Source organism: Palaemon carinicauda, chromosome 2 (genome assembly GCF_036898095.1).
Source record: "Palaemon carinicauda isolate YSFRI2023 chromosome 2, ASM3689809v2, whole genome shotgun sequence".
Taxonomy (NCBI): Eukaryota; Metazoa; Arthropoda; class Malacostraca; order Decapoda; family Palaemonidae; genus Palaemon; species Palaemon carinicauda.
This window is the reverse complement of record NC_090726.1, coordinates 42,229,281-42,255,578: the sequence shown is the minus strand read 5'-3', so window position 1 is coordinate 42,255,578 and position 26,298 is coordinate 42,229,281. Positions and strand designations below refer to the sequence as shown.

Here is a 26,298-nt window from a genome sequence, read left to right as displayed (position 1 = left end):
TTTACCTTAAAGATGTCCAGTCTCTTTACGAGAACTGCTACACCCTGGGACCATTCGTAGCAGCGAGTGCAGTAGTAGGTGAGGGCTCAACCACTACATTCCCATAATCCCATAACCTTTTTTAATCTTTCTCTTGAAATGCTTTTTATTGTTGTTTTTGGGTTGTACGGAAGGCTAAGAAGCCTTTCGCATCCTGGTTGATTTGGCGGGTGGTCAAATTCTTTCTTGAGAAGCGCCTAGATTAGAGGTTGTGATGAGGTCCTTTAGTATGGGTTGCAGCCCTTCATACTTCAGCACCTAGGAGTCGCTCAGCATCCTAAGAGGATCGCGAGGCTCAGTAAGGAAGACGTACTTAAAAAGGCAGAGTAATGGTTCAAGTCGACTTCCTTACCAGGTACTTATTAATTTTGTTTGTTATTTTGAATAACTGCTAAAATGAAATACGGGATACTTAGCTTCTAATGTTAACATGTATGCTGGTCTCCACCCACCCCCCTGGGTGTGAATCAGCTACATGATCACCGGGTAAGATTAATATTGAAAAATGTTATTTTCATTAGTAAAATAAATTTTTGAATATACTTACCCGGTGATCATGAATTAGAGGACCCACCCTTCCTCCCCATAGAGACCCAGTGGACCGAGGAGAAAATTGGTCTGTGTTGACAAGAAGTACTTGAGTACCTACTCGACAGATGGCGCTGTTGTTGTACACCCCCACCTGTATAGCGATCGCTGGCGTATCCCGCCCGTAGGTTTTTTCTGTCGGGCAGCAGAGCTGCAGCTACATGATCACCGGGTAAGTATATTCAAAAATTTATTTTACTAATGAAAATAACATATTGCTCTATTTTTATTTTTCAAAATCACTGTAGTCGAAATCTTCTCTTTGCATCATCTGCTTCTTTTGGTAGGACAACGTCTGCTCCTTTTGCGACACTTTTTACATTGACCTAATCAGTCACCAAGTCTTTTTATATAAAAATGAAATAAATTCCTTTTAAAAGACAACAAATTCCATTGTACCATAGATTTTTGGGTTCTTGATGTTAACCCTTTTATCCCCAAAGGACGTACTGGTACGTTTCACAAAACTCATCCCTTTACCCCCATGGACGTAACGGTACGTCCTTGCAAAAAAATGCTATAAATTTTTTTTTCATATTTTTGATAATTTTTTGAGAAAATTCAGGCATTTTCCAAGAGAATGAGACCAACCTGACCTCTCTATGACAAAAATTAAGGCTGTTAGAGCAATTTAAAAAAAATATACTGCAAAATGTGCTGGGGAAAAAATAACCCCTTGAGGGTTAAGGGTTGGAAATTTCCAAAGAGCCTGGGGGTAAAAGGGTTAATGAATAATTATGAGTAAGAAATATGATGCCATCTTCATGTAAGGAAAGCTATAGTAAAGGGTTGCCACAGTAGAACAAAACCAATATTATTGAAACGTAAAGTTTGCATTTTAAAGGTGTTTGTCATGAAAGTTACATTCTGTATTGTGTAATTTTTTTTCTCTTTTAGAGATACTTTGCTATGTTATACTTTACTCTGAATTAATGTAAGTCATTTTCACAATAACATTCAACATTACTTTCTTCTTTCCAGAAACACCCAGGAAAGTGAAGGATCTGTGCAATTTTGGCAGATTTTGATACAATGCTCAATTTTGCTGGTTTTCAAGATGCCTTGAGCGTAGCACTAGTAATTATAATTGTATCATTTGTCATTGCTGTGGCATGGTTGTCAACAAACGTGAGAGAACAACCGCTTATTGCAACAGCTGTAGTGGTGTTTCAAAGTGGTGTAAATACTGAAGGGGACCAAAACTCATCTGTTACAGGGGCAAATCGACTTGACAACCAAAGTGGTGGGAATGGTGAAGGGGAGGGAGAATCTGCGGGACCCGTCCCATTAGTCAAAGAAAATGAAAGCGCTGTTTTGGAAGTGAGACCAGAAACGGGCAAAGTATGTACAGAATGCAAAAGCGGTGATGTGGTGGATGAAGATTCGAAGCTCTCCAATCGCGCTGGTGAAATGGTGCCGTCGGAAGAAAGCGAGAAAGGGGCCGAGGCCCTACGTGTAGATAAGGGCTTAGAGGAACCGCGTGATCGCGAGTCCCCTACAAATGAAAGTAGCCACTCAAGAGGCTCAGGAGATGTGAAAAGTCCGTCCTGTACAACTTCGTCAACGTCAGAGAAGCCGCACGACGATCCATCCCAAGAAATGGAAATTAGAAACCGTAGGCTTAAGCATTTTGTGACAATGGGTGGAAGTCATGTACCTGATACTCATCATGAAACTTGTGCCTCGCAGGGCGATGTCGGGGGGACACCCTCTCCAGGGAAAGATAATGAAAAGGTTTCAAAGGACTCTGATACTTTTGTAAGAGATGCAGAATCAAGTTCATTGCCATCGGATAATGGCGGAGGTGAAAGACCGCCAGGAAGTATTAGAATTCGGTTGAAATTTTTAGATGAAACTCAGAAGTTTGTTTTTGCTCAGCTCACAGAACAAGTTGGAAGTTTTAAAAGGTATGTATGTTACTTTTTTGGTACAGTACAGTTATTTTATTGAGATTATACAGCAATATTTAATGTAGGTTATACAAGTTTTAAGTCATTTTTTATTACCTGTGATATCATTTATGGTTGATACAAATATTGCAGGCTGCTTGATCAATTTTATGTACTGTACTGGCCCTTTCCAGCCAGCCTTTTCTTATGATAATCTTATTGCTGAATTCTATTTGTTAGATGATAGAACTGGGAAACTGTGTTATTCTGAGTAATACTGTCCCCCATTCATGCCAATGTGATATTCAGCCATGAAATCATAGAAGTATCATTGAAACAAACTTGAATTTAAAAATAGAATTAATGCTTATTGAAGTTCATAGCTGTTACCACTCTCTGTCCCACTCACAATAGCTGTAGATTCTCTTGAAAATACCATACATGTCACCCAGAATATTGAGATGCTAAGATTGTGGCAATTAGGGGGAAAGATATTTGTTGACATCGGTGCTCTGTTCCATTGTTTGCAGTAGCTCTCCATACCACTGCGTTTTTCTAGTGTGGCCAAAGGGAAGTACTGTACATAAAATTTCTAAAAATTTTATCGTGATATAGTTTTCATTGCAAAGAATGAACAGCAATGAACCTCATTTTACCCTTTTACCCCCAAAGGACGTACTGGTACGTTTCACAAAACTTATCCCTTTACCCCCATTGACGTACCGGTACGTCCTTGCAAAAAACTGCTATTTACATTTTTTCAATATTAAACTTACCCGGTGATCATATAGCTGTCAGCTCTGCTGCCCGACAGAAAAAACCTACGGGCGTAATACGCCAGCGATCGCTATACAGGTGGGGGTGTACATCAACAGCGCCATCTGTCGAGCAGGTACTCAAGTACTCGATGTCAACACAGAACCAATTTTCTCTCTGTCGTGCCACCGGCAAGACCTACTGAATACGCTCTTGTTTTCTGGATTGATTTTCACGTTATTTGGTGAAGTATTCATTTCTGGTTATTAGCTATCGCTGTGCAGAAGTTATCTTCAATACTTCCTTGCATTCTTTTTTGGATTTTGGATTATTTGTTGACGACTTGGATAGATTTTGAATTCCCCCCTTTGACTAATTCAAGATGTCTGACCCTTCTCAAGTCCCCAAGTACAGGAAATGTAGCGCTAGGGACTGTTCAAGGCGTCTTCCGAAGGCCTCTATCGATCCGCACACCGTTTGTTCCAATTGTAGGGGTAAAGCCTGTCAATTGGAAGATCGATGTGAGGAATGCGCTGGGCTTTCGGAATTCGGGTTTCAAGAATTCCTGAAATATGCACGTAGGCTAGAGAAGGATAGGATCAGGAGGAGTTCGTCTCGCTCAATTGATTTTTCCTCTCCCCATGCCCCTCAACCTATTCCTTCCCCTGTAGTGGTTGCACCCGACCCCCCTGCTAGCGCTCATCAACCTTCAATGGCAGATATGATGCGTGCCATCCAGGCTCTAGGTGAGAGAGTCGAGTCATTGGCGAATGACCGCAATCAACTCATGGCTGACGTCAGAGAGTTGAAAGGTAAAAGTGCAGTGGGAAGTGAAGTGAGTGTCAGTGCAGTGAAAAGTGTCAGTGTTACGCATGAGGGTGCGTCTGTTCGTGCCTGTCGTCCTCCCAGTCCGGGACCTCTTGCAAGCTCCCAAGCCCAGGGGAGAAGCAATGTCGTACGACCAAAGGGTTCGACAGGCTTTAATCAGCGGACAGACGTACCCTCCGTGGTTTCGGACGTATCTCACATAGATCGTCCCACCCACAAGAAGACGAGTGAGCCCGTTCATTCCTCGTCTGCGGAAGAGGTTTCTCGACAGAAACGATGGACCAAGGTCTCACGGCCTCTTAAACGTAAGGTCCCTTCCGAGCTAGTCCAACGGCCCAGGTGTAGCCACTGGGTCAGTTCGGACTCGCTGCAGTCCTCCTCCGACTGCACACCTCCTAAGAGAGGCAAAGTGGTACCGCAACAGGCAGTAACTCCGTCTGTTGCCGCACCCGCTGTTTTAGACCCTCAGTCACAACGGACAGTAACTCCGTCTGTTGCCGCTTTTGTAGACCCTAAGTGGTCTTTGCTGCAGTCTATGCAGACTCAGTTAGCTGCTGTTATGCAGGGGTTTCGTGCGGAGAAGGTTGCCGCTGCACCCGTTAGCCCACAACCTGCCACGGTTGTGCGCCCAGCAGACGCTGAGGCTGCCTGCTCCCACACGCCAGCTGTGAGAGCTCCTCCACCCATGCGCAGTCGACCCTGCCATACGCATGCTGACGTTCACAGACGCACGGAACCCTCCGTTGCCGTGCGTGAGCTACCACAACAACAGGAGGGTGGAGTTAGGCTGCCGTGTTTTGACGCGGTGCGTCTGCCTCCGCAACCCACGGTGGTCTCCGCTATCCTTCCACAGTCGGGAGTAGACTCTTTGCGCACCCACTCAGCTTTGGTTGTCGCCAGTTCTCAGACTGACCAACAGTGGCATGATGTTGGGTCCAGTGCAGCCACGCATGCACCCGTGCTGCCGGACTCAGCCGTCCAGCCCACTCCGTTGCCTCTTCCTCCTCAACATTCAGACGATGGTATCTCTGATGATGACGAAGCTGCACATCTTGACGACCAACACTCGGACATCGAAGAACCCAAGACCTCGCCTCCCTCCTTAGACTTTAGGAAAGTGCTTGCGCTGTTCAAGGATTTATATCCGGATCAGTTTGTGTCTGCAGCACCACGCTCGCCTCCCTCTGAGTTCGCTTTAGGCATGCAGTCAGCAGCACCTGCCTTTACGAAGCTCGTACTCGCTCGCTCGTCCAAGAGAGCTTTAAGGGTACTGGGAGAGTGGTTGCAGTCCAAGAAGCAACTTGGGAAGACATCCTTCATGTTTCCCCCGGTCAAGCTTGCTTCCAGATCTAGCGTCTGGTATGCCACGGGAGAAGTTCTCGGCTTGGGAGTTCCTGCCTCTGCCCAGGGCGACTTCTCAAGTCTGGTAGACTCTCCCCGCAGGCTGGCTATGAGACGCTTGCTGGACTCCTTCGGATATGGACCATCTTATGAAGGGAGTTTTCCGCGCTTTCGAAGTCTTTAACTTCTTGGACTGGTGTTTGGGAGCGTTGAGCAGGAAGACCTCCCCTTCTGATAAGGAAACTTCCATGCTCATCATGTCCTGCATGGACAAAGCCATACGGGATGGTTCTAGTGAGCTTGCGGCTTCTTTCGTGTCTGGGGTTCTCAAGAAGCGAGATCACCTTTGCTCCTTCTTGTCAGCTGGAGTCACCCCATGTCAAAAGTCGGAGCTTATGTTTGCTCCACTCTCGAAGTGTCTCTTCCCTGAAGAGTTGATCAAGGAGATTGCTGCCTCCTTGATCCAGAAAGACACCCATGACCTGGTGGCGTCATCCGCACGCAAAGCCACCCCTTTGCCCTCCGTACCTAGACCCAGGATGGACACTCCAGCGTCAAGGTTCATTCCGCCCTTTCGTGGCAGAGCCTCCAGCAGAGGAGGTACTCGTGCCGGAAGTCAACGTGGGAGCAGGAAGAAGGGTTCCAAGTCCTCTAGAGGCAGAGTCTGACTGCCACCTTCTTCAGACAGCAGTGGGAGCCAGGCTCAAGAACTACTGGCAGGCCTGGGAGAACAGGGGCGCAGACGCACAGTCTGTGAAGTTACTCAGGGAGGGATAGAAGATTCCATTCTTGCGCAAGCCCCCTCTAGCAACAACTCCCATCGACCTCTCTCCCAGGTACAGAGAGGAGGACAAGAGACTAGCTTTACAGCAAGAGGTGTCTCTCTTACTACAAAAGGGAGCGGTAGTCATAGTCCGGGACCATCAATCCCCGGGCTTCTACAACCGCCTCTTCTTAGTGCCGAAGAAGACAGGAGGGTGGAGACCGGTGCTAGACGTCAGTTCTCTGAATGTCTTTGTCACAAAGCAGACGTTCACCATGGAGACGACAAAGTCGGTTCTAGCATCGGTCAGGAAGGAAGACTGGATGGTCTCGTTAGACCTAAAGGACGCTTACTTTCACGTCCCCATCCACCCAGATTCCCAACCTTTTCTAAGGTTCGTTTTCGGGAAGGTTGTATACCAGTTCCAAGCCCTGTGCTTTGGCCTAAGCACGGCACCTCTAGTTTTTACCAAACTGATGAGGAATATTGCCAAATTCCTGCATTTAGCAAACATCAGAGCCTCCCTCTATTTGGACGACTGGCTTTTAAGAGCTGCGTCAAGTCGTCGCTGTCTGGAGAATCTACAGTGGACTCTAGATCTGACCAAGGAATTGGGTCTCCTGGTCAATATAGAAAAGTCCCAACTCGTCCCATCCCAAACTATAGTATACCTAGGAATGGAGATTCAGAGTCAAGCTTTTCGGGCTTTTCCGTCGGCCCCCAGAATCAGTCAAGCCCAAGAATGCATCCAGTCCATGCTGAAGAAGGACCGATGTTCAGTCAGACAGTGGATGAGTCTGATAGGGACGCTTTCATCACTGGACCAGTTCATCGCGTTAGGGAGACTCCACCTCCGCCCCCTTCAATTTCACTTAGCTGCTCACTGGAGAAAGGACAAGACGCTAGAAGCGGTCTCGGTTCCTATTTCCGAGAAGATGAAGTCGTCACTGACTTGGTGGAAGAACAACATTCTCCTCAGGGAGGGTCTGCCACTGGCTGTTCAGACCCCCGACCACCTTCTCTTCTCGGACGCATCGGACACGGGCTGGGGTGCGACATTGGACGGTCGGGAATGCTCGGGCACGTGGAATGCGGTTCAAAGCGAGTTGCACATCAACTGCAAGGAGCTACTGGCAGTTCATCTGGCCTTGAGAAGCTTCAAGTCCCACCTTCTAGGCAAGGTGGTGGAGGTGAACTCCGACAACACCACAGCCCTGGCGTACATCTCCAAGCAAGGAGGGACTCATTCGATGACGTTGTACGAGATCGCAAGGGACCTCCTCACCTGGTCAAGAGATCGAAACATATCCCTAGTAACGAGGTTCATTCAAGGCGACATGAATGTCATGGCAGACCGCCTCAGCCGGAAGGGTCAAATCATCCCAACAGAGTGGACCCTTCACAAGAATGTATGCAACAGACTATGAGCATTGTGGGGCCAGCCCACCATAGATCTGTTCGCAACCTTGATGACCAAGAGGCTCCCAATTTATTGTTCACTGATTCCGGACCCAGCAGCAGTTCACATAGATGCCTTTCTTCTGGATTGGTCCCATCTAGACCTTTATGCGATCCCCCCGTTCAAGATTGTCAACAGAGTACTGCAGAAGTTTGCCTCTCACGAAGGGACAAGGTTGACGTTGGTTGCTCCCCTCTGGCCCGCGAGAGAATGGTTCACCGAGGTACTGCAATGGCTAGTAGACGTTCCCAGAACACTTCCTCTAAGAGTGGACCTTCTGCGTCAGCCGCATGTAAAGAAGGTACACCCAAGCCTCCACGCTCTTCGTCTGACTGCCTTCAGACTATCGAAAGACTCTCGAGAGCTAGAGGCTTTTCGAAGGAGGCAGCCAGAGCGATTGCTAGAGCTAGGAGGACATCCACTCTCAAAGTCTACCAGTCGAAGTGGGAAGTCTTCCGAAGCTGGTGCAAGTCTAAATCAGTATCCTCAACCAGTACCTCTGTAACTCAGATAGCTGACTTCCTTTTATACCTAAGGAAGGAAAGATCCCTTTCAGCTCCCACGATCAAGGGTTACAGGAGCATGTTGGCAGCAGTCTTCCGTCACAGAGGCTTAGATCTTTCCAACAACAAAGATCTACAGGACCTCCTTAAGTCTTTTGAGACCTCGAAGGAGCGTCGGTTGGCCACACCAGGTTGGAACTTAGACGTGGTACTAAGGTTCCTTATGTCAGCAAGGTTCGAACCACTTCAATCAGCCTCTTTAAAAGATCTCACTTTGAAAACTCTTTTCCTCGTCTGCTTAGCAACAGCTAAAAGAGTCAGTGAGATACACGCCTTCAGCAGGAACATTGGATTTACATCTGAAACGGCTACATGTTCCTTACAGCTTGGTTTTTTAGCCAAAAACGAACTTCCTTCTCATCCTTGGCCCAAATCGTTCGATATTCCAAGCCTTGCTAATTTGGTTGGAAATGAACAAGAAAGAGTACTATGCCCGGTAAGAGCTCGTAAGTACTATTTGAAACGGACTAAGCCATTACGTGGACAATCAGAAGCTTTATGGTGCGCTATTAAGAAACCTTCTTTACCAATGTCGAAGAATGCAGTTTCTTATTATATCAGACTTTTAATTCGAGAAGCTCATTCCCATCTGAATGAGGAGGACCATGCTTTGCTGAAGGTAAGGACACATGAAGTTAGAGCTGTCGCAACTTCAGTGGCCTTCAAACAAAACAGATCTCTGCAGAGTGTAATGGATGCAACCTATTGGAGAAGCAAGTCAGTGTTCGCATCATTTTACCTTAAAGATGTCCAGTCTCTTTACGAGAACTGCTACACCCTGGGACCATTCGTAGCAGCGAGTGCAGTAGTGGGTGAGGGCTCAACCACTACATTCCCCTAATTCCATAACCTTTTTAATCTTTCTCTTGAAATGCTTTTTATTGTTGTTTTTGGGTTGTCCGGAAGGCTAAGAAGCCTTTCGCATCCTGGTTGATTTGGCGGGTGGTCAAATTCTTTCTTGAGAAGCGCCTAGATTAGAGGTTTTGATGAGGTCCTTTAGTATGGGTTGCAACCCTTCATACTTCAGCTCCTAGGAGTCGCTCAGCATCCTGTGAGGATCGCGAGGCTCAGTAAGGAAGACGTACTTAAAAAGGCAGAGTAATTGTTCAAGTCGACTTCCTTACCAGGTACTTATTAATTTTATGTTTGTTATTTTGAATAACTGCTAAAATGAAATACGGAATACTTAGCTCTTAATGTTAACATATATGCTGTTCTCTACCCACCCCCCTGGGTGTGAATCAGCTATATGATCACCGGGTAAGTTTAATATTGAAAAATGTTATTTTCATTAGTAAAATAAATTTTTGAATATACTTACCCGGTGATCATAAATTAAAGGACCCACCCTTCCTCCCCAATAGAGACCCAGTGGACCGAGGAGAAAATTGGTTCTGTGTTGACATCGAGTACTTGAGTACCTGCTCGACAGATGGCGCTGTTGATGTACACCCCCACCTGTATAGCGATCGCTGGCGTATTCCGCCCGTAGGTTTTTTCTGTCGGGCAGCAGAGCTGACAGCTATATGATCACCGGGTAAGTATATTCAAAAATTTATTTTACTAATGAAAATAGCATTTTTTTTGCATATTTTTCATAATTTTTTTTAAGAAACTTCAGGCATTTTCCAAGAGAATGAGACTAACCTGACCTCTCTATGACGAAAATTAAGGCTGGTAGAGCAATTTAAAAAAAATAGACTGCAAAAATGTGCTTGAAAAAAAATAACCCCTGGGGGTTAAGGGTTGGATAATTCCAAATATCCTGGGGGTAAAAGGGTTAAGAAAAAAAATCTTGAGGGTTTCGCAGTATAACTAAAGGGATTGGAATTTAAATGAGATATGAAAAGGAAAAATGTAGTGTATTTAGTGTTGTCAAATGTGTAGAGAACTATAGTGGGATTGTATAGAATACACCAGACTATTCAATGCACGTGTCGACCAAAATCAGAAAATGGTCCCACCCCGGGATGTCTGGTCAATCTTAGAAGGGCACCATTTCCTTTTGGGGTAATATCTCAATGAGTGATTGATGTCTTTGCCAACCTACTACTCTTTCTTATTCACTGGTCTTATTTGAACTATCATCATTCACTGCCTCAACATTACTTCTTATATCCTCTTGTCCTGTAAAGTAAGAGACTTATGTAGGAAAATGACTTGGCAACAATTCTTAACCCTTCTACCCCCAATGGATGTACTGGTATGTTTCACAAAACTCGTCCCTTAACCCCCATGGACATACTGGTACGTCCTTGCAAAAAACTGCTATTTGCATTTTTTTTTGCATATTTTTGATAACTTTATGAGAAACTTCAGGCATTTTCCAAAATAATGAAACCAACCTGACCTCTCTATGATGAAAATTAAGGCTGTCAGTGCAATCTAAAAAAATAAAATATTGCAAAACGTGCTTGAAAAAGAAAACCGGCTCGGGGTTAAGGGTTGGAAAGTTTCAAATAGCATTAGGGGTAAAAGGGTTAAGCTCTTGTGAGTCCAAAAGTATATACTAGTGAAGGTGCTGAGATGATCGGCAAGAAGGGATATGGCAGCCTTGAATTAACTGTTGCTCCATATCTCTTAACAGTGCTTCTGGGCAATGGTATCTCTAGTTGCTTATCAGGGAATGCATCCTACTGGCTCACTGCTACTAAGGGTTGTAGTTAATTGCAGAGTTGTGTGAAGCAGCTTCGGTCTAATGTTTCCATCTATTATGTCAGAGTCATATTCACCTTGCTTCCTGCATTCGGTATCTGTCAATGATGTCGTAGTAAGTGTATCTTTTGAGATTAGGTATGTAAAGATGTTAAAAATGCCATATGTCTCTCCCCAAGGCTTAATTGGACAAGATAAATGTATCCTCAAGCTGACTTTAGTACATTTTTTATATAGTCACTGCCAACATTATATCTGTAATCTAGAACTCATTGAATTTTATGCCTGATGCAGCACTGTATTTCAATTAGAAATACATAACTCCCGAGCTTTCCCCCATCATATTCTTCTTACAATACACAGTTCATTTCCGCAAAGTCAACTTCTTTTTTTATTTCAGTACCAAACTTCACTTTAATAAAGGGGAGTTTGTGACCTCCTTTGACGATAGAATCCTCTTCCCTTTTTTTTTTTTTTCTTGAACCCAACTGCCTTTCTTGCGTCACTTATTCTGTATTTTTATACTCTATGGTCGGATTTTTTTTTATGTATTTGCATTCATGACCAGAGTTTTTTTTTTTTTTTTTATGAATTTCAACGTGGCACGCTTACAAAAGAGCTACATTTTAAAGGGGTCTTCTTTTTTCCCACCATTAAGGGGTTGGTTGCCTGCCAGGACTTCTCCAGTGCCATCTATCAAAGGCATCCTCTTCCACCAAACCTCTGGTATATTATTATTATTACTAGCCAAGCTACAACCCTAAATTAGTTGGAAAAGCAAGATGCTATAAGCCCAAGGGCCCAGTGAGAAAAAGGAAATAAGGAAATAAATAAATGATGAGAACAAATCAACAATAAATCATACTAAAAACAATAGCAACATCAAAACAGTTATGTCATATATAAACTATAAAAAGGCTTTTCTGGGCTCGAACCTGTGCCGCCCAGTGAATAAGCTCCATTTAGCACTTATTCTTAGGTAATTTACTGCTAAATATACCAGAGAAAAAATGTAAAGGAGTGCTAGGTTAACTAGCTCGCTCACCTATTGGTGTCGGTATAAAATTGGGCGTATAATCCAGAGGTCCCGCACTATTTAGATTCATCCACGACAGAAACCCCAATAGAGGAGAGCCGTTCAACCTCACTCGGTACTACTAACAATGTATCCGCTCAGAACCCAACTCCTTTTAGCACGTCTTGTGTGTAACCCGCTTTTTTGTTGTGCTCTCGTTTTTTCACTTATTTTCTTTGGATTATGGCTTCTTCGTCGGTTTCCCTGGAGACACCGTCTAAGTTAAGTACCAAGCTGTGTTTTGCTGTGTTTTGAGCAACCTAGATCGTTTAATATTTGAATTATAGGAGTTTATTCTTTTCGTTCATACCGATCTTGCTTGATTCCATTTACAGTTGGTACTCCTGTTTTGAGAGCTTTTAGTTTCACTCGCGGTGTTACTATATGTATTATTTTTATTATTAAATTTTATTTGTTATTATGGATATTCATTATTTAGCGTTTAGAACCCTCGTGGTTCAATTTTTGGGCCGATATCATTTACGTATCGTTATGGCTGCCGACCTTCGTGCTAGGCGGCAATGTTATTTTTTAAGCCATCAGGTGTGTCTTTTGTGATTTAATTATTATGTTGCATGCCTTGCCAAAATTTTTATGTGTTTATTTTATATTATCAGCGCTATTACTATTATAATGAATATTGTGCTATTACTCCGTTTGATCTGTCTGGTTGGGGATCGTCAGTTGGTAGCCCTGCTGCTCCGTATCACGTGATCCTCCCCCATGCTCCCCCTCTCGCTAGGTGGGCGGCTAGGCTTCTCTCCCCCCCTCCCCTAGGGGACCGTTGCCTTCCCTCCTTGTAGAGGGGGTAGTTCAGTGTTTATGGACTTTGTCCTCCGGGTGTCCCGGCGGGTTCGGCTCTGTCTAGTCTGGTTGGCCACCGGTCAACAGAGTTGGATCCCGGTGCACCCTATTTTATATTCACTTATCACACTGGTTTATGTTATATGAAACCCTCTGGGTTCGGTTGGCGGTTCTTATCTACAGTTCCGCCCCCCTATTAATTTATAACAGTTCCTATGATGATTATATGACAGATCACTACCCCGGAGTTCCTATACGAATTGGTTTTGGATACTTTTATTTCCCGGCCCGGGGCTTAGCCTCGCCCCGGGAAATCAGACACCATGTGTCTTAATTTTTTGTTGTTGCATCCTTTTTTATACTCCCGGCTCGACCGGAATGGATGGCTATACTTTAGTCTGAAGCTAGACTTATGTTTAGGCCGGGTCCTCCGGACCCGCCCCTACTTAAGAATATTACAGTTAAGCCCTAATCTTGTGTTAGGCTTATGTTAGGCCCGGGTCCTCCGGACCCGCCCCTACTTAAGAGAATTACAGTTTCTCATGTACTATTCTTTTTATAGATGGTGCATTGTCAGACGACGGCCTGTGCAGCGGTTCTACATCAGCCCTGCGGCCATACCGTCTGTCGGTCTCACGCCCTCTGCGGAGTGCAGCTGGAGGATGTCGTGGTATGGCACCCGGATAACTGTGTGGTCTGTTTTGACCTCGTTACCACCCTTGGATCTGACTCGGTGAGTCCCGTTGGCTATGTTGCCTTCTTATTTATCTTACCTTTTTTGGCATACATACACTATTTAGTAAGATATCTATGGTCTTGAAGGACCACTGGGAGCCTCCCCTTTTAATTCCCACTATTATTTCAGGCATCCCCGGAGCAAAAGTCTGCGGCTCGGGCCACACTGAAAGTGTGGGTTGGTGGTTTTGCCCGGAACGTGAAGTCCAAGCGGCCGTACGTCCTCTCCGAGGACTACTGTTCCTTGATTTACCCCAACGCCAAGTCTTCAGCCGCTGTGGCTAGGCATGTTGCAGCTCCCATCATTGCCCACATTGATGCCACCATAGCGGGGTTTATTGATCCAGAGCAGGATCCGTCGGACGCCCCCGGAGATCTAGAAGACAATGTTGCCTCCATGAACCTTGACGTGGAACCCATGTTATTGGATGATCCAGATACAGGTAGGGTGGTAAGTGAGGCAGGTGTTTCCGGCGCTGAGATTCCTATCCTCAGCCCCTCTCTTTCTTCTTCATCTGATCGCTCTTCCTTTCATGGTTTTTCTGGGGACCGTGATTCGTCCCAACGATCACACCCGGTTCCCCCCAAGAATAAGTCTAGAACCTTACCTAAAGTTCGTAAGCCTCATAAGGCTTCTCATGGTTCTAAACAGAATACAAACCTGTCATCTAAGGCTTCTGGCTCCTCCTCTAAGTCTCGCGACCCGGGAGTTCATTCCGCCACACCTGCTGCTAGCCCGGGCCTTTCCGAATCAGCCATGCTTCGCATCGTATCGGAGATGCAGGCTAAGTTGGTATCAGAGATGCAGTCTAAGATGGACACGATGTTCTCTAACATCGGTCAGAGACTTGGGGCATTAGAGCAAGGTGCTCCGGAGCGAGTCCAAAGCTCTCTCATCCCGGATGCCTCTAAGCTCCCGCCGTTTGCCAAAAACAACCCTTGGCGTATGGCTCTTCATTCCCCGTTCTCAGACGGAATGTTAACTTTGGAGGGTCTTGGTACTCGTCCCCTAGAGGACTTTGAATTCTTTCCTCCTGGTCTGGCATTTCCATTTCATGGTTATGCCAGGCTTACCGAGGAAGCTTTGGTTCGGTTAGACAAGGTCCCCAAGGAGACAGTTATCTTCCCAAAAGAGCAAGCCCAATCTGTGTGGGCCAGATTTCTGAATGACATCGGCTGCACCAACACTATGTTGACGCCTTATAAGAGCTCCTTCACAATGTTCCTAATGGACAAAAACACCGTGACTCCATGTGTCAATAAGGTAGCAGAGCTTGCCTTCCAATATGCTCTGGAGGAGAAGCCCTTGCCTCCCATCCGAGAGGTGGATCCAATCTCCCTCCTTCTTCCTTCAGGCATTGAGTGTTGGGACAACGTCCATACCACATTTACCTCTGGAAAGCTAGCAGCAGACTGTGCTTCAGTAATGTTTAGTGAGCGGCTTCCCCGTCTCCCGGAATCCCTCATTAAACAGGAGTATGATTCCCGCCTACGCGTTGGCCGTACTCTGAACCTGGCCACTTCCACGGAGTCGATAGCCTTGACTTACGATACTGAGAGTATTTTTAAATCTCTGAACAAGGCTACGTTGCAGTCATTATACTATGACCTGTATGACTTCGCTACTGCTAAACGCAGGTGTCGCAAACATGTCCTGGCAGAGGCGACTATTAGGCATGAACCTAATAAGCTGATCCGGTCCTCCTGTTGGGGTTCAAACCTCTTCCCTGAGGACCTTGTAGAGGAAGTCTTGGCGGAGGCCACTAGAGTCAACCAGAGCCTTAAAGCCCGTTGGGGTTTGACTCCTAAACGTAAATCTGACCCTGCAAATTACCAAGCCCGGGGTAGGAAGAAGCTCCGTCCATATACCTCCACTCAGTTCAGGCAACAGCAGAGTGGTTCGTCCATTTTCCGGCTGCCTCTTCCCCCATCTCCTGTTGCCCCGGCACAGCCTTCCACCTCTCAGGCTCCTTCGGACGACTATGTCACCGTTCTGCTTCCTAAGAGCCAGCTTTCTGGTGCCTCCGCCACTTCTCCTGCCTTTAACCAGTCGTATGAGGCTCATAGCTCTTCCCAGAGTTATGGTAGAGGTAGAGGCTACCACCGTGGTTCTAACCAGAACAAAGGCAGGGGAAGAGCCTTTCGCAGAGGAAAGAACTTCCGAGGCGGACGTGGAGGCAACTCCTCAAACCAATACTGAGGTGCAGCAGGTAGGGGGGAGGCTCTATGCCTTCCGCAACAAATGGAGGTTCAGTCCCTGGGCGTTCAGTATCATCTCCAAGGGACTGGGGTGGAGTTGGATTCAAGGACCTCCTCCTCCGAACAAATTTCGTCAACATTCCACTCCGGACCTGGTCGAATTTGTCCAGGATCTTTTACAAAAGAACGCCATACAAGAAACGAAACACCTGAAGTTTCAAGGTCGGCTGTTCAGTGTCCCGAAGAAGGATTCAGACAAGAGAAGAGTGATTCTAGACCTATCCCTTCTCAACTTGTCCATTCAATGCGACAAGTTTCGAATGCTTACCGTCTCGCAGGTGCGGACCTTACTTCCCCGTGGGGCCGTCACCACCTCTATCGATCTTACAGACGCCTATTATCACGTCCCGATAGCGAGACACTTCCGTCCGTACCTAGGCTTTCGCTTAGGGGACAAAAGTTACTCCTTCAAGGTGATGCCTTTCGGGCTCAACATCGCCCCAAGGATCTTCACAAAGCTAGCAGAAGTCGCTGTTCAGGAACTCAGGAATCAAGGGATTCAAGTAGTAGCCTATCTGGACGACTGGCTCATTTGGTCAGACACCTCCCAAAATTGCCTAAAAGCCACTCACAAAGTCATCCATTATCTTCAATCTCTAGGCTTCCAGATCAACTTCAAGAAGTCCCGTCTTCTTCCAAAATCGAAGTTCCAATGGCTCGGCCTGCAATGGGATCTTATATCTCATACTCTGTGTCTTCCCAGACCCAAGAGGTTAGAGATTGCAAGGAACACCAAACGCTTTCTCAAAGACAAAGTAAGTTCCAGACGACTCCAAGAGAGGATTCTGGGGTCCCTTCAGTTTGCCTCAGTGACGGATCTTCTTCTGAAGGCAAAATTGAAAGATATCAATCGTGTCTGGCGTTCGAGGGCGAACCGGAAGCTCCGGGACAGGAAAGTCCGCCTTCCTCCCATTCTACGGGAAAGACTTCTTCCTTGGACAAGAGCAAACAGTCTGTCAAAGTCAGTTCCCCTTCGATTTCCGCCTCCGAAATTAATCATTCACACGGACGCATCCTTATCAGGTTGGGGCGGCTATTCTCAGCTCAAGAAAGTTCAAGGTCTTTGGACTCCCTTGTTCCGCCAATTTCACATCAATGTGCTAGAGGCCATGGCAGTTCTTCTAACCCTGAAACGTCTCACTCTTCCCAAGAAACAACACCTTCGTCTGGTCCTCGACAGCGAAGTGGTGGTCCGCTGCCTCAACAGAGGCGGGTCAAAGTCAGGGCCTCTGAACCATGTTCTAGTAGCCATATTCTCCCTAGCAGCCTTGAACCGTTGGCATCTTTCAGCTGTCCACCTGGCGGGAGTCCGGAATGTAGTGGCAGACGCCCTGTCCCGGACCTCCCCTCTAGAATCGGAATGGTCACTCGATCTAAAGTCATTTCGGTGGATTCTCTCTCAGGTTCCCGGTCTCCAAGTGGACCTCTTCGCCACGGAATCCAACCACAAATTGAGAGTATATGTGGCTCCCAATCTAGACCCTCAGGCTTACGCCACAGACGCCATGTCACAGAATTGGGACACCTGGGAAAAGATTTATCTCTTTCCCCCGGTGAATCTTTTGCTGAAAGTTCTAGACAAACTGAGATCCTTCAAGGGACAAGTAGCCTTGGTCGCACCCAACTGGCCCAAGAGCAACTGGTATCCTCTCCTGCGAGAGTTGAGACTATACCCTCACCCGATACCCAATCCGGTTCTGTCTCAGATAGTACAAACACGCGTTGTGTACGCTTTCTCAAACATTCAGAGCGCCCTAACTTTATGGACTTTATGAAGTTTGCGGCTATGCATGGTGCCAATATTGATCCTCAAAACACCTTGTTCCTAGAATCGGATAAACGGGATTCCACCATCCGCCAGTATGACTCTGCAGTTAAAAAGTTGGCAAAATTTTTAATAGACTCAGACGTGAACTGTATGAACTTGAACCTTACAGTCACTTTCTTTAGATCTTTATTAGAATCAGGTCTGGCGGCCAATACTATCACCACTATTAAATCGGCTCTGAAAAAGATCTTCCTAGTGGGTTTTAACATAGACTTAACCGACTCTTTGTTAGCTTCAATTCCGAAAGCTTGTGCCAGACTGAAACCGGTTACTCGTCCTACCCCGGTGACCTGGTTCCTTAATGACGTACTCAAATTGGCTTCTGATACCATTAACAGTTCTTGTGATTACATTCCCCTTCTCAGGAAAACACTTTTCCTGGTGAGCTTGGCTTCCGGGGCAAGAATTTCTGAATTGGCAGCCTTGTCGAGAGACCCGGGTCATATTGACTTCCTGCCTTCGGGAGAGGTCCTTCTTTCTCCTAACAAATTCTTTTTGGCTAAGAACGAAGACCCTCAAAACAGATGGTCCTCCTGGAAAATTGTTCCCCTCACGCAAGATCCGTCTCTGTGCCCTGTTACTACTCTTAGGTCTTATTTATCCCGGACCTCCTCTAACTCCTCGGGGCCTCTATTCGTTAGAGAACAAGGCGGTACCATTACTATTAAAGGGATCAGGCAAAAAATTTTGTATTTTATTAAACAAGCTAACCCTGACTCTTTTCCTCTTGCACATGATATCAGGGCGGTTGCTACCTCGGTGAACTTCTTTCACCACATGAATTTTACAGACCTTTCCAGGTATACAGGGTGGAAATCACCGTCAGTGTTCAAGAAACACTACCTTAAACATTTGGAAGCCCTAAAATTTTCTACAGTAGCCGCAGGGAGCGTAGTTACTCCCAGGTAACTCACAGGTTAATGCCTTGTCTCTTTATCTCTCCCTCTTACCTGCCTCATTTATACCCTATTGTATTCGTTGGTCTCGCACCTGAATACTGTTATTATATTTGTAAATTTTTATACTCCTGAGTATCTGTATATATTATCACTCACGGCATTATTATACCTACCTTATTGGATTTATGTTCATATTTAAGATACAGTACCCTTATAATTGTTTTTTGGTACTCATCTCTGATTAAAAGCATCCTGTATTTCCCTTACGCTTATGTTTTTTCCTTTATTTTGCAAGTTTGGTGACATTTTCTCTTGTATAGATTCACTGGGCGGCACAGGTTCGAGCCCAGAAAAGGGATTTTGACGTAGGAAAAATCTATTTCTGGGCGAAGGACCTGTGCCGCCCAGTGAACCCTCCCAGCTCCTCTCCCTTGGAGTCCCCAAACTTTGGGTGCTAAGGAGTTGGGTTCTGAGCGGATGCATTGTTAGTAGTACCGAGTGAGGTTGAACGGCTCTCCTCTATTGGGGTTTCTGTCGTGGATGAATCTAAATAGTGCGGGACCTCTGGATTATACGCCCAATTTTATACCGACACCAATAGGTGAGCGAGCTAGTTAACCTAGCACTCCTTTACATTTTTTCTCTGGTATATTTAGCAGTAAATTACCTAAGAATAAGTGCTAAATGGAGCTTATTCACTGGGCGGCACAGGTCCTTCGCCCAGAAATAGATTTTTCCTACGTCAAAATCCCTTATGTCAGCCTGTTCAACATTAAAACATTTACTGCAACTTTGAACTTTTGAAGTTCTCCTGATTCAACTACCCGATTAGGAAGATACAGTGTATAAATACCATTACCATTGAAAGATATTGCTTTTAACCCTTTTACCCCCAAAGGACGTACTGGTACGTTTCACAAAAGCCATCCCTTTACCCCCATGGACGTACCGGTACGTCCTTGCAAAAAAATGCTATAAAAATTTGTTTTTCATATTTTTTGATAATTTTTTGAGAAAATTCAGGCATTTTCCAAGAGAATGGGACCAACCTGACCTCTCTATGACAAAAATTAAGGCTGTTAGAGCAATTTAAAAAAAATATACTGCAAAATGTGCTGGGAAAAAAATAACCCCTTGGGGGTTAAGGGTTGGAAATTTCCAAATACCATGGGGGTAAAAGGGTTAAGTACTTGTTCCGACACAAATACAAACAGTCGTTCTTTACATAGGAGAAGATAATAGTGCAAGCTGGAACACGGTTATAAAAACCTTTAGTGAGGTGTCAACAACCTTATTTGTTGTTACTATTTGGTAGTTGGAAAGCACGCCGCCAATCATTCACTACAACCCCACTTTGATTTCAGCCTTGGCTGAGAGTGGATATTGTCTTCCATGCACCAGGAACTGCTTGAAAACTTTAATAAGGATATGTTGCTTTTTCTTTTGCAGGTGTGTGTGCTTTGAGGTTTGCATGACGTGCGGGAGAATGGCACGTTTATGTTGGCCATGGAGACGGATCCTCACTGACTTTGCCGTTTGCGCAGAGAGCCCTCTTGCACACAGGCGACGAGTGTCGGGAGTGGCCCTCCTCCCAGTGGGAGCGGTACGGCATGAGGAGGAACGAGAAGTCTGAAAGGGATTCTTCACGTTCAGTGTCATCCTCGAAGTCAGAGAAATCCCTCTGCTCGTTCAGCCTCCTTTCAATTGTATTTACCACATAGTTTGTCATCTGGTTATACCAAGTTTTATCTGCCCATGACAAGTGGAAGGGATTCGGGATAAGATCTCTCCTACCTCTCGTCCATATTCAGTCGTGCGAGATCACGAATAAATTTGGTATTGGTGTGCCTACTTTATGAGAAGCTATATTATAAAGACTGCTTTGTTACTCATTAAGGTCACAACTTTATTTTCATGACCCTTTGTCTATTCAAGATCTTCCAATCTTTGTAGAAGCCCCCTCTCTTTATTATTATTATTATTACTTGCTAAGCTACACCCCTTGTTGGAAAAGCAGGATGCTACAAGCTTAGGGGCTCCAACAGGGTAAATAGCCCAGTGAGGAAAGGAAACAAGGAAAAATAAAATATTTTATGAAGAGTAACAACATTAAAATAATTATCTATGTAAACTAATAAAACTTTAACAGAAAAAGAGGAAGAGAAATAAGATAGATCGGTGTGTGTGAGTGTATCCTCAAGTAAGATAACTCTAATCTATGACAGTGGAAGACCATGGTACAGAGGCTGTGGCACTACCCAAGACTGAAGAACAATGGTTTGATTTTGGAGTGTCCATCTCATAGAAGAGCTGCTTACCATAGCTAAAGAGTCTTTTCTACCCTTAACAAGAGGAATGTGGCCACTGAACAATTATAGTGCAGTAACCCCCTTGGGTTAAGAAGAATTGTTTGGTAATCTCTGTGTTGTTAGGTGTATGAAGACAGAGGGGAATATGTAAAGAATAGGCCAGACTATTCGGTGTATGTGTGTGTAGGCAAAGGGATGGACAGAAATTTAAACCCATAACTTTCAAATTATAAACACCTTTCAGACATATCTTAGTGAGGAAATAGCTTCCTGACTATCTGTCTCCTGACAGAAACAAAGCCTATCACCTGACTATTTTATCCGGTTGATAGTAGGTGGATTAAAGTTGACACACTTGCACCTCTTCAGGCCCGAGTGTACTCTCATCTCAGGATTTTAGAAACTTCCTCTTAAGGATTAGTCTCCTGTTAAAGGACGAGGGTTTGTGTCGGGGAAAATACAAATTAGTTTGAAAATTTTTTTGATTTTGAAGGAACAATGGGCTCATCTTTATACAACTCTGACCAATCTGAATGCGGCTGAATGGTCTTACAGGCCCTAGCCCTTGGCTGTATGGCCAAGATACATAAATTCAAATTAGTCTTCGATGCAAAATATCACAAAAATTCCATTCCAGACGGCTTGAGGTTTTATGTTTATCTATCTTACAAGAGAATGAGTCATTAGGAGCAGCCTGCTTAGCCTTAGTTACTATTGGAATCATAGCATTATCGGAGATGTCCTAACCTGCTTAGCCCTAGTTACTATTGGAATCCTAGCATTATCGGAGATGTCCTAACCTGCTTAGCCCTAGTTACTATTGGAATCCTAGCATTATCGGAGATGTCCTAACCTGCTTAGCCCTTGTTACTATTGGAATCCTAGCATTATCGGAGATGTCCTAACCTGCTTAGCCCTAGTTACTATTGGAATCATAGCATTATCGGAGATGTCCTAACCTGCTTAGCCCTAGTTACTATTGGAATCCTAGCATTATCGGAGATGTCCTAACCTGCTTAGCCCTAGTTACTATTGGAATCCTAGCATTATCGGAGATGTCCTAACCTGCTTAGCCCTAGTTACTATTGGAATCATAGCATTATCGGAGATGTCCTAATTAGAGGAGCAATGCTGTCACGCTGCCACATATATTTAGATAGTAGGAAAATGCCATCTTGGTGTTAAGCTTTTGTAAAAGGCAAATTTACTTAACAAATTATGCATGCAAGAAATAAATGTTTGATCATTTACATTTTCGTTTTAATTGATTATGTACTCTGTTGCAGGCAACACTTTTCTATAGAAATGGATGCCAACCGTCGCATTCGACTCATATTTAATGGGCAGTTACTCAGCCAAGACTCTTCAACTTTAGCTCAGTATGGATTGTTTGACAATTGTGTTGTTCATTGTCATGTATCCCAGCCTCAGCAAATGGGACAGAACAGTAGCCAGACGAGGAATGTGACTGTACACGAAGACGAAGACGCTTACGTCACCAATTTACTCGTAAGTTGTTATATTATTTTATGGTATTGTTGCACCGTAACTATGCAATTTATTTAACTGCTGTGAAATTGTGTTTGTTCCGTAACCGAAATACAAACCACGCTATTTACATTGGGTTTACCTTTTAGCGCTGCTGAAATGGCGAGCCATTAGAATTTAACGAAGGTGTATTACCCCCGCGCTAGTTAGCGGGGGGGTAGGGGAGGGGTAGCTAGCTACCCCTCCCCTCCCTCACGCACAGATGAATGCTCACTTTCACTTAGAGGTAGGATTTGTCTTGGGGGACAGGGCTGGCGGGCAAAAATGTGTAAATAGCTAAGGTTTGTATGGTTAGGAAAAATACAAATTATCTTCGAATTTGTCATTTTATGTTATGAAGTTTTATTCAAAATCTTAACCCCATTACAAAATCATTAATCACATAAGTGCCTATGCTCCTGCCCAGAACATTTCATTAGTCTGAATTTGTCACCCAGAAGAGGGCAGTCTTGCTAACTATGCTCCTTTTGGATCCTATGGTATGACCTTATCGCTTCCCTCGCTTTGCGTGAAGTTGGGGTTAGGTCACCATCTCTGTTTACTGTCTTCAAATGTTTGGCTGACTGATTATTGATTATATATGGGTATTATGAATAAATGTGTGGCAAGTCCTTTCTAGGATGGAAAATGCAGTTGGCATGGGAATTTTGTAAGATGGGGACATCTGATGTAACTAGTTATCAAGGATACAATTTCACATTCTTATTCACATGATATCAAGGAATTACCATTACAGTATTCTTTTGGGGAGGAAGGTATCATCTAATTGTTCCGTAACTGAAATACGAACCACGCTATTTAATATGGGTAATTACTTTCGGCGTAGCTGAAATGACGAGCCATTAGATTTTTAACGATGGTTTACTACCCCACCGCTAGTTAAGGGGGGGGGGGTAGGGAGGGGTACTTGCTAACACCCCCCCCCTCATACACACCTGTGATTTAGCTCACTTTGCTATCGGCTCGGGTGACGGTCGGACGTGTCCGCTTTCACCCTCGCTTTTGTTGATCAGCCATTATTAATCTTTCTTTGCTTTTTCTTTTTCCAGAGTGTTTGTGAAGTTGGCCTCTGCCATCATGCGTAAGTGTCCTGGTTTACCTGACCGCCCTTGTGGCACATTTATGTCGGCGGTCGACACGGATCCCCACACCTTGTGTCCTCATTGTAGGGGCCAACGGTGTGATAGTGTTAACGTATGTGGTGAGTGTAGGGAGTGGTCTGCCTCCCAGTGGGAGAGGTTTTCTCGGCGCCGGAAGAAGAAGTCCAAACGGGATATTTCTCCTTCAAAGGTTTCTTTGAAAAGAGAACATCCCAAGGACTCTTCCTCCGTTGCCCAAACCTCCTCCGAAGCTCCCACTCGATCGGTTTCTCCTGAGAAGCCGGCGAGTGGTAGCGTAGACTGTAGTTCTGTTGACCGATCCCGGGGTGTGGGAAAGGAAGTTGCCTCTCATAGCGAGGCAGCTCCTCCTTCCCCGGAGGAGGATATTTCTTTGACTGTGAATAATAATGATTTATTACTGCTTTGGGCTTCCTTGGGGCTACAGGGTTCCCCCTCCAAGGAAGCTCTGTTTGACATGATCAAGTTGGGAGCAGCTGTCAAACAATCGCCGACGGTAGCAGAGATTGATCCTCTGTCTATTGTCGACGTTGTTGTGACAGAGGCTTCTGATGTGTTATCTCAAACCTCTGCTCCTGATGTTGCTGTGGTAGCTGAAGGCTTAGTTTCCCCCACCGAACATCCTTCGAGGGAGGAACTAAGTCCTACGGTTTCTCCTGCCGGTGATTCTCCCCCCGGGGGAGTTCACTCATAGAGATTCCTCTTCGGAGGACTGCTGATGGTCAGCTTGCTGACCCTATGGTCCCCAGAGGGCGTATAAGGTGGAAAGCTTGCCTTCCCCTGCGCCGTAGAGGTCTTCCTTCACCTCACAAGGGTGTTAGGAGGCGCCTCTTCGGCTCGTCATCCTCGCAGTCCTCCGCAGAAGAACCTCGTCGTCGTTCACCGATCCTGCCAGCTACCTCCTTGGACCTCTCCGTTGATCGTTCGCGATCTCCATCGGTGGAAGGTTGTCCTTACACAAGACACGCTGACCTTCCACCCTCCTGACCTGCTGACCTGCCGTCGCCGTTCCTGGCTGCCGATGCGCTGTGGGCGCCATCACACCCTGTTATTAAACAGGCAACGGTCCCTTCGGGGCATAAGGGACTTGAGTGCAAAATTGTGTCTCAGTCCCTTAAGCACCAGGTACTACCTGCGCGCCAACGACCTGCAGCAGAAATTTCTGTCTTAGCGCGCCAGCGATCACCTGCGCGCGTGCGCGCACTTGCTGCTGATCCTGCTATTACGCTCCAGGGTTACCCTGCGCGCCCACGACCACCTGTAATAGCGCGCAAGCGCTCTCCACTGGTTCCTGTGTTAGCGCAACAGTGCTCTCCGCGTCAGCGATCTCCTGTGCGTCAGCGCACAAAGGAGGTTCCAGAGATAGCGCACAGATGCTCACCAGACCTCCAGCGCTCTCCAATGCCTCAACGCGCGACTGCGCACACGCGCACAACTGCTGTCATAGCGCGCCAGCGCACAGCCCTGGAGTCTCCTGAGTTAGCGCACAGGCGCTCACCAGGACTTCAGTGCTCTCCAAACCAACGGCGCACTTCTGTGCACCCAAATCCTGATGCGCGCCATGCACGTCCACGATCTCCTGCGCGCCAGACACGCCCACGATCTCCTGCGCGCCAGGCACGCCCACGATCTCCTGCGCGCCAGGCACGCCCACGATCTCCTGCGCGCCAGACACGCCCACGATCTCCTGCGCGCCAGGCACGCCCACGATCTCCTGCGCGCCAGGCACGCCCACGATCTCCTGCGCGCCAGACACGCCCACGATCTCCTGCGCGCCAGGCACGCCCACGATCTCCTGCGCGCCAGGCACGCCCACGATCTCCTGCGCTCCAGGCACGTCCACGATCTCCGGATCTGGGCGTAGTTCCAGTTGCTCCTGCTCGCCAGCGCTCACCTGTGCGCCATCGCGCGCCGTCGCCCACTGCTTCAGCCAAATACACGCGCCCGCGCGCTATAGATATCTCTCCTGCGTGAGCGAACAATCGCCTTCGCGCACGCGAGCGCTCATGCAGCCTCCTGCGTGCCATCTGTCATCGCCTGTTCAGGCTGCCACGCGCCATCGCTCTCCCGCTCGCTACTGCGCGTCCCTTGCCATCGCCCTCGTGCGCCCGCTAACATGCGCATGCGTGCGTGCGTGAACATTCTCCCGCGCACGATCCAGGGCAGAGCCCATCGCGGGACCACCAGCGCGATTTGCAGCGCGATCCCCAGAGCGATCATAGGCGCAATCCCACACGTGGGGTTGCAGGACATTGCGCGGCCAGGTCATCATCGTCTCGTTCCCCACCCCGCAAGCGCAGAACAGCGCCCTCGTCGGAGGAGGGGAGGTTTCCGGATAGGTCCAAGGACTCTTCTTCTTCTGTTTCAGCATCTTTGCAGGCAAACCCTCGTTTGGTCACTCCTCCTAGGGATCGAACGATCCCCTTCCCTCCAGAGGGAGTGACTGACAGCGCGACTGTCAGTCAGCAGCCCTGGTTTGGAGCCTGTATTCTCTGAACTGGGTCACAAAACAGTGGCGGCTTCGTCTCCCCTGAAGAGGAAGAGAGGAGTTCCTTCCGTGGTAACTTCTCCCAGGGTGAAACACTCTCCTCGGAAGTCCTTGAGGAAGGCTCCCTCTCCCCCCAGACTTTCTCCCCCTCCCCTACGGACGAGGATATCTCGTCCTCTGGGGAGTCAGGTGAGGTGGGTCATTCCCCCATCGCACCAATGGGGGAAACTCTACCTCTCCCCGAGAAGTCTTCTCAGGTAGGGGTTGAAAAGAGTCTTCCACCATCACTTTTTGGAGTCCTGTATCCCTCCCAGGAGGGAGCTGAAGGACTCGAAGACTTTGCCTAAGTCTTCA

General features: G+C 46.4%; 1 protein-coding gene across 1 annotated transcript in view; it reads left to right on the top strand.

The window, feature by feature from the left end:
* LOC137624216 (transmembrane and ubiquitin-like domain-containing protein 1) overlaps window positions 1–26,298 on the top strand; it is a 51,387-nt gene that overhangs the window by 8,177 nt on the left and 16,912 nt on the right. Inside the window, exons 2-3 of the mRNA XM_068354716.1 lie at window positions 1,609–2,534; window positions 22,077–22,299. Of these exons, the coding sequence (XP_068210817.1) occupies window positions 1,660–2,534; window positions 22,077–22,299 (1,098 nt within the window). The 5' untranslated portion in view covers window positions 1,609–1,659. The remainder of the gene's footprint in view (window positions 1–1,608; window positions 2,535–22,076; window positions 22,300–26,298) is intronic.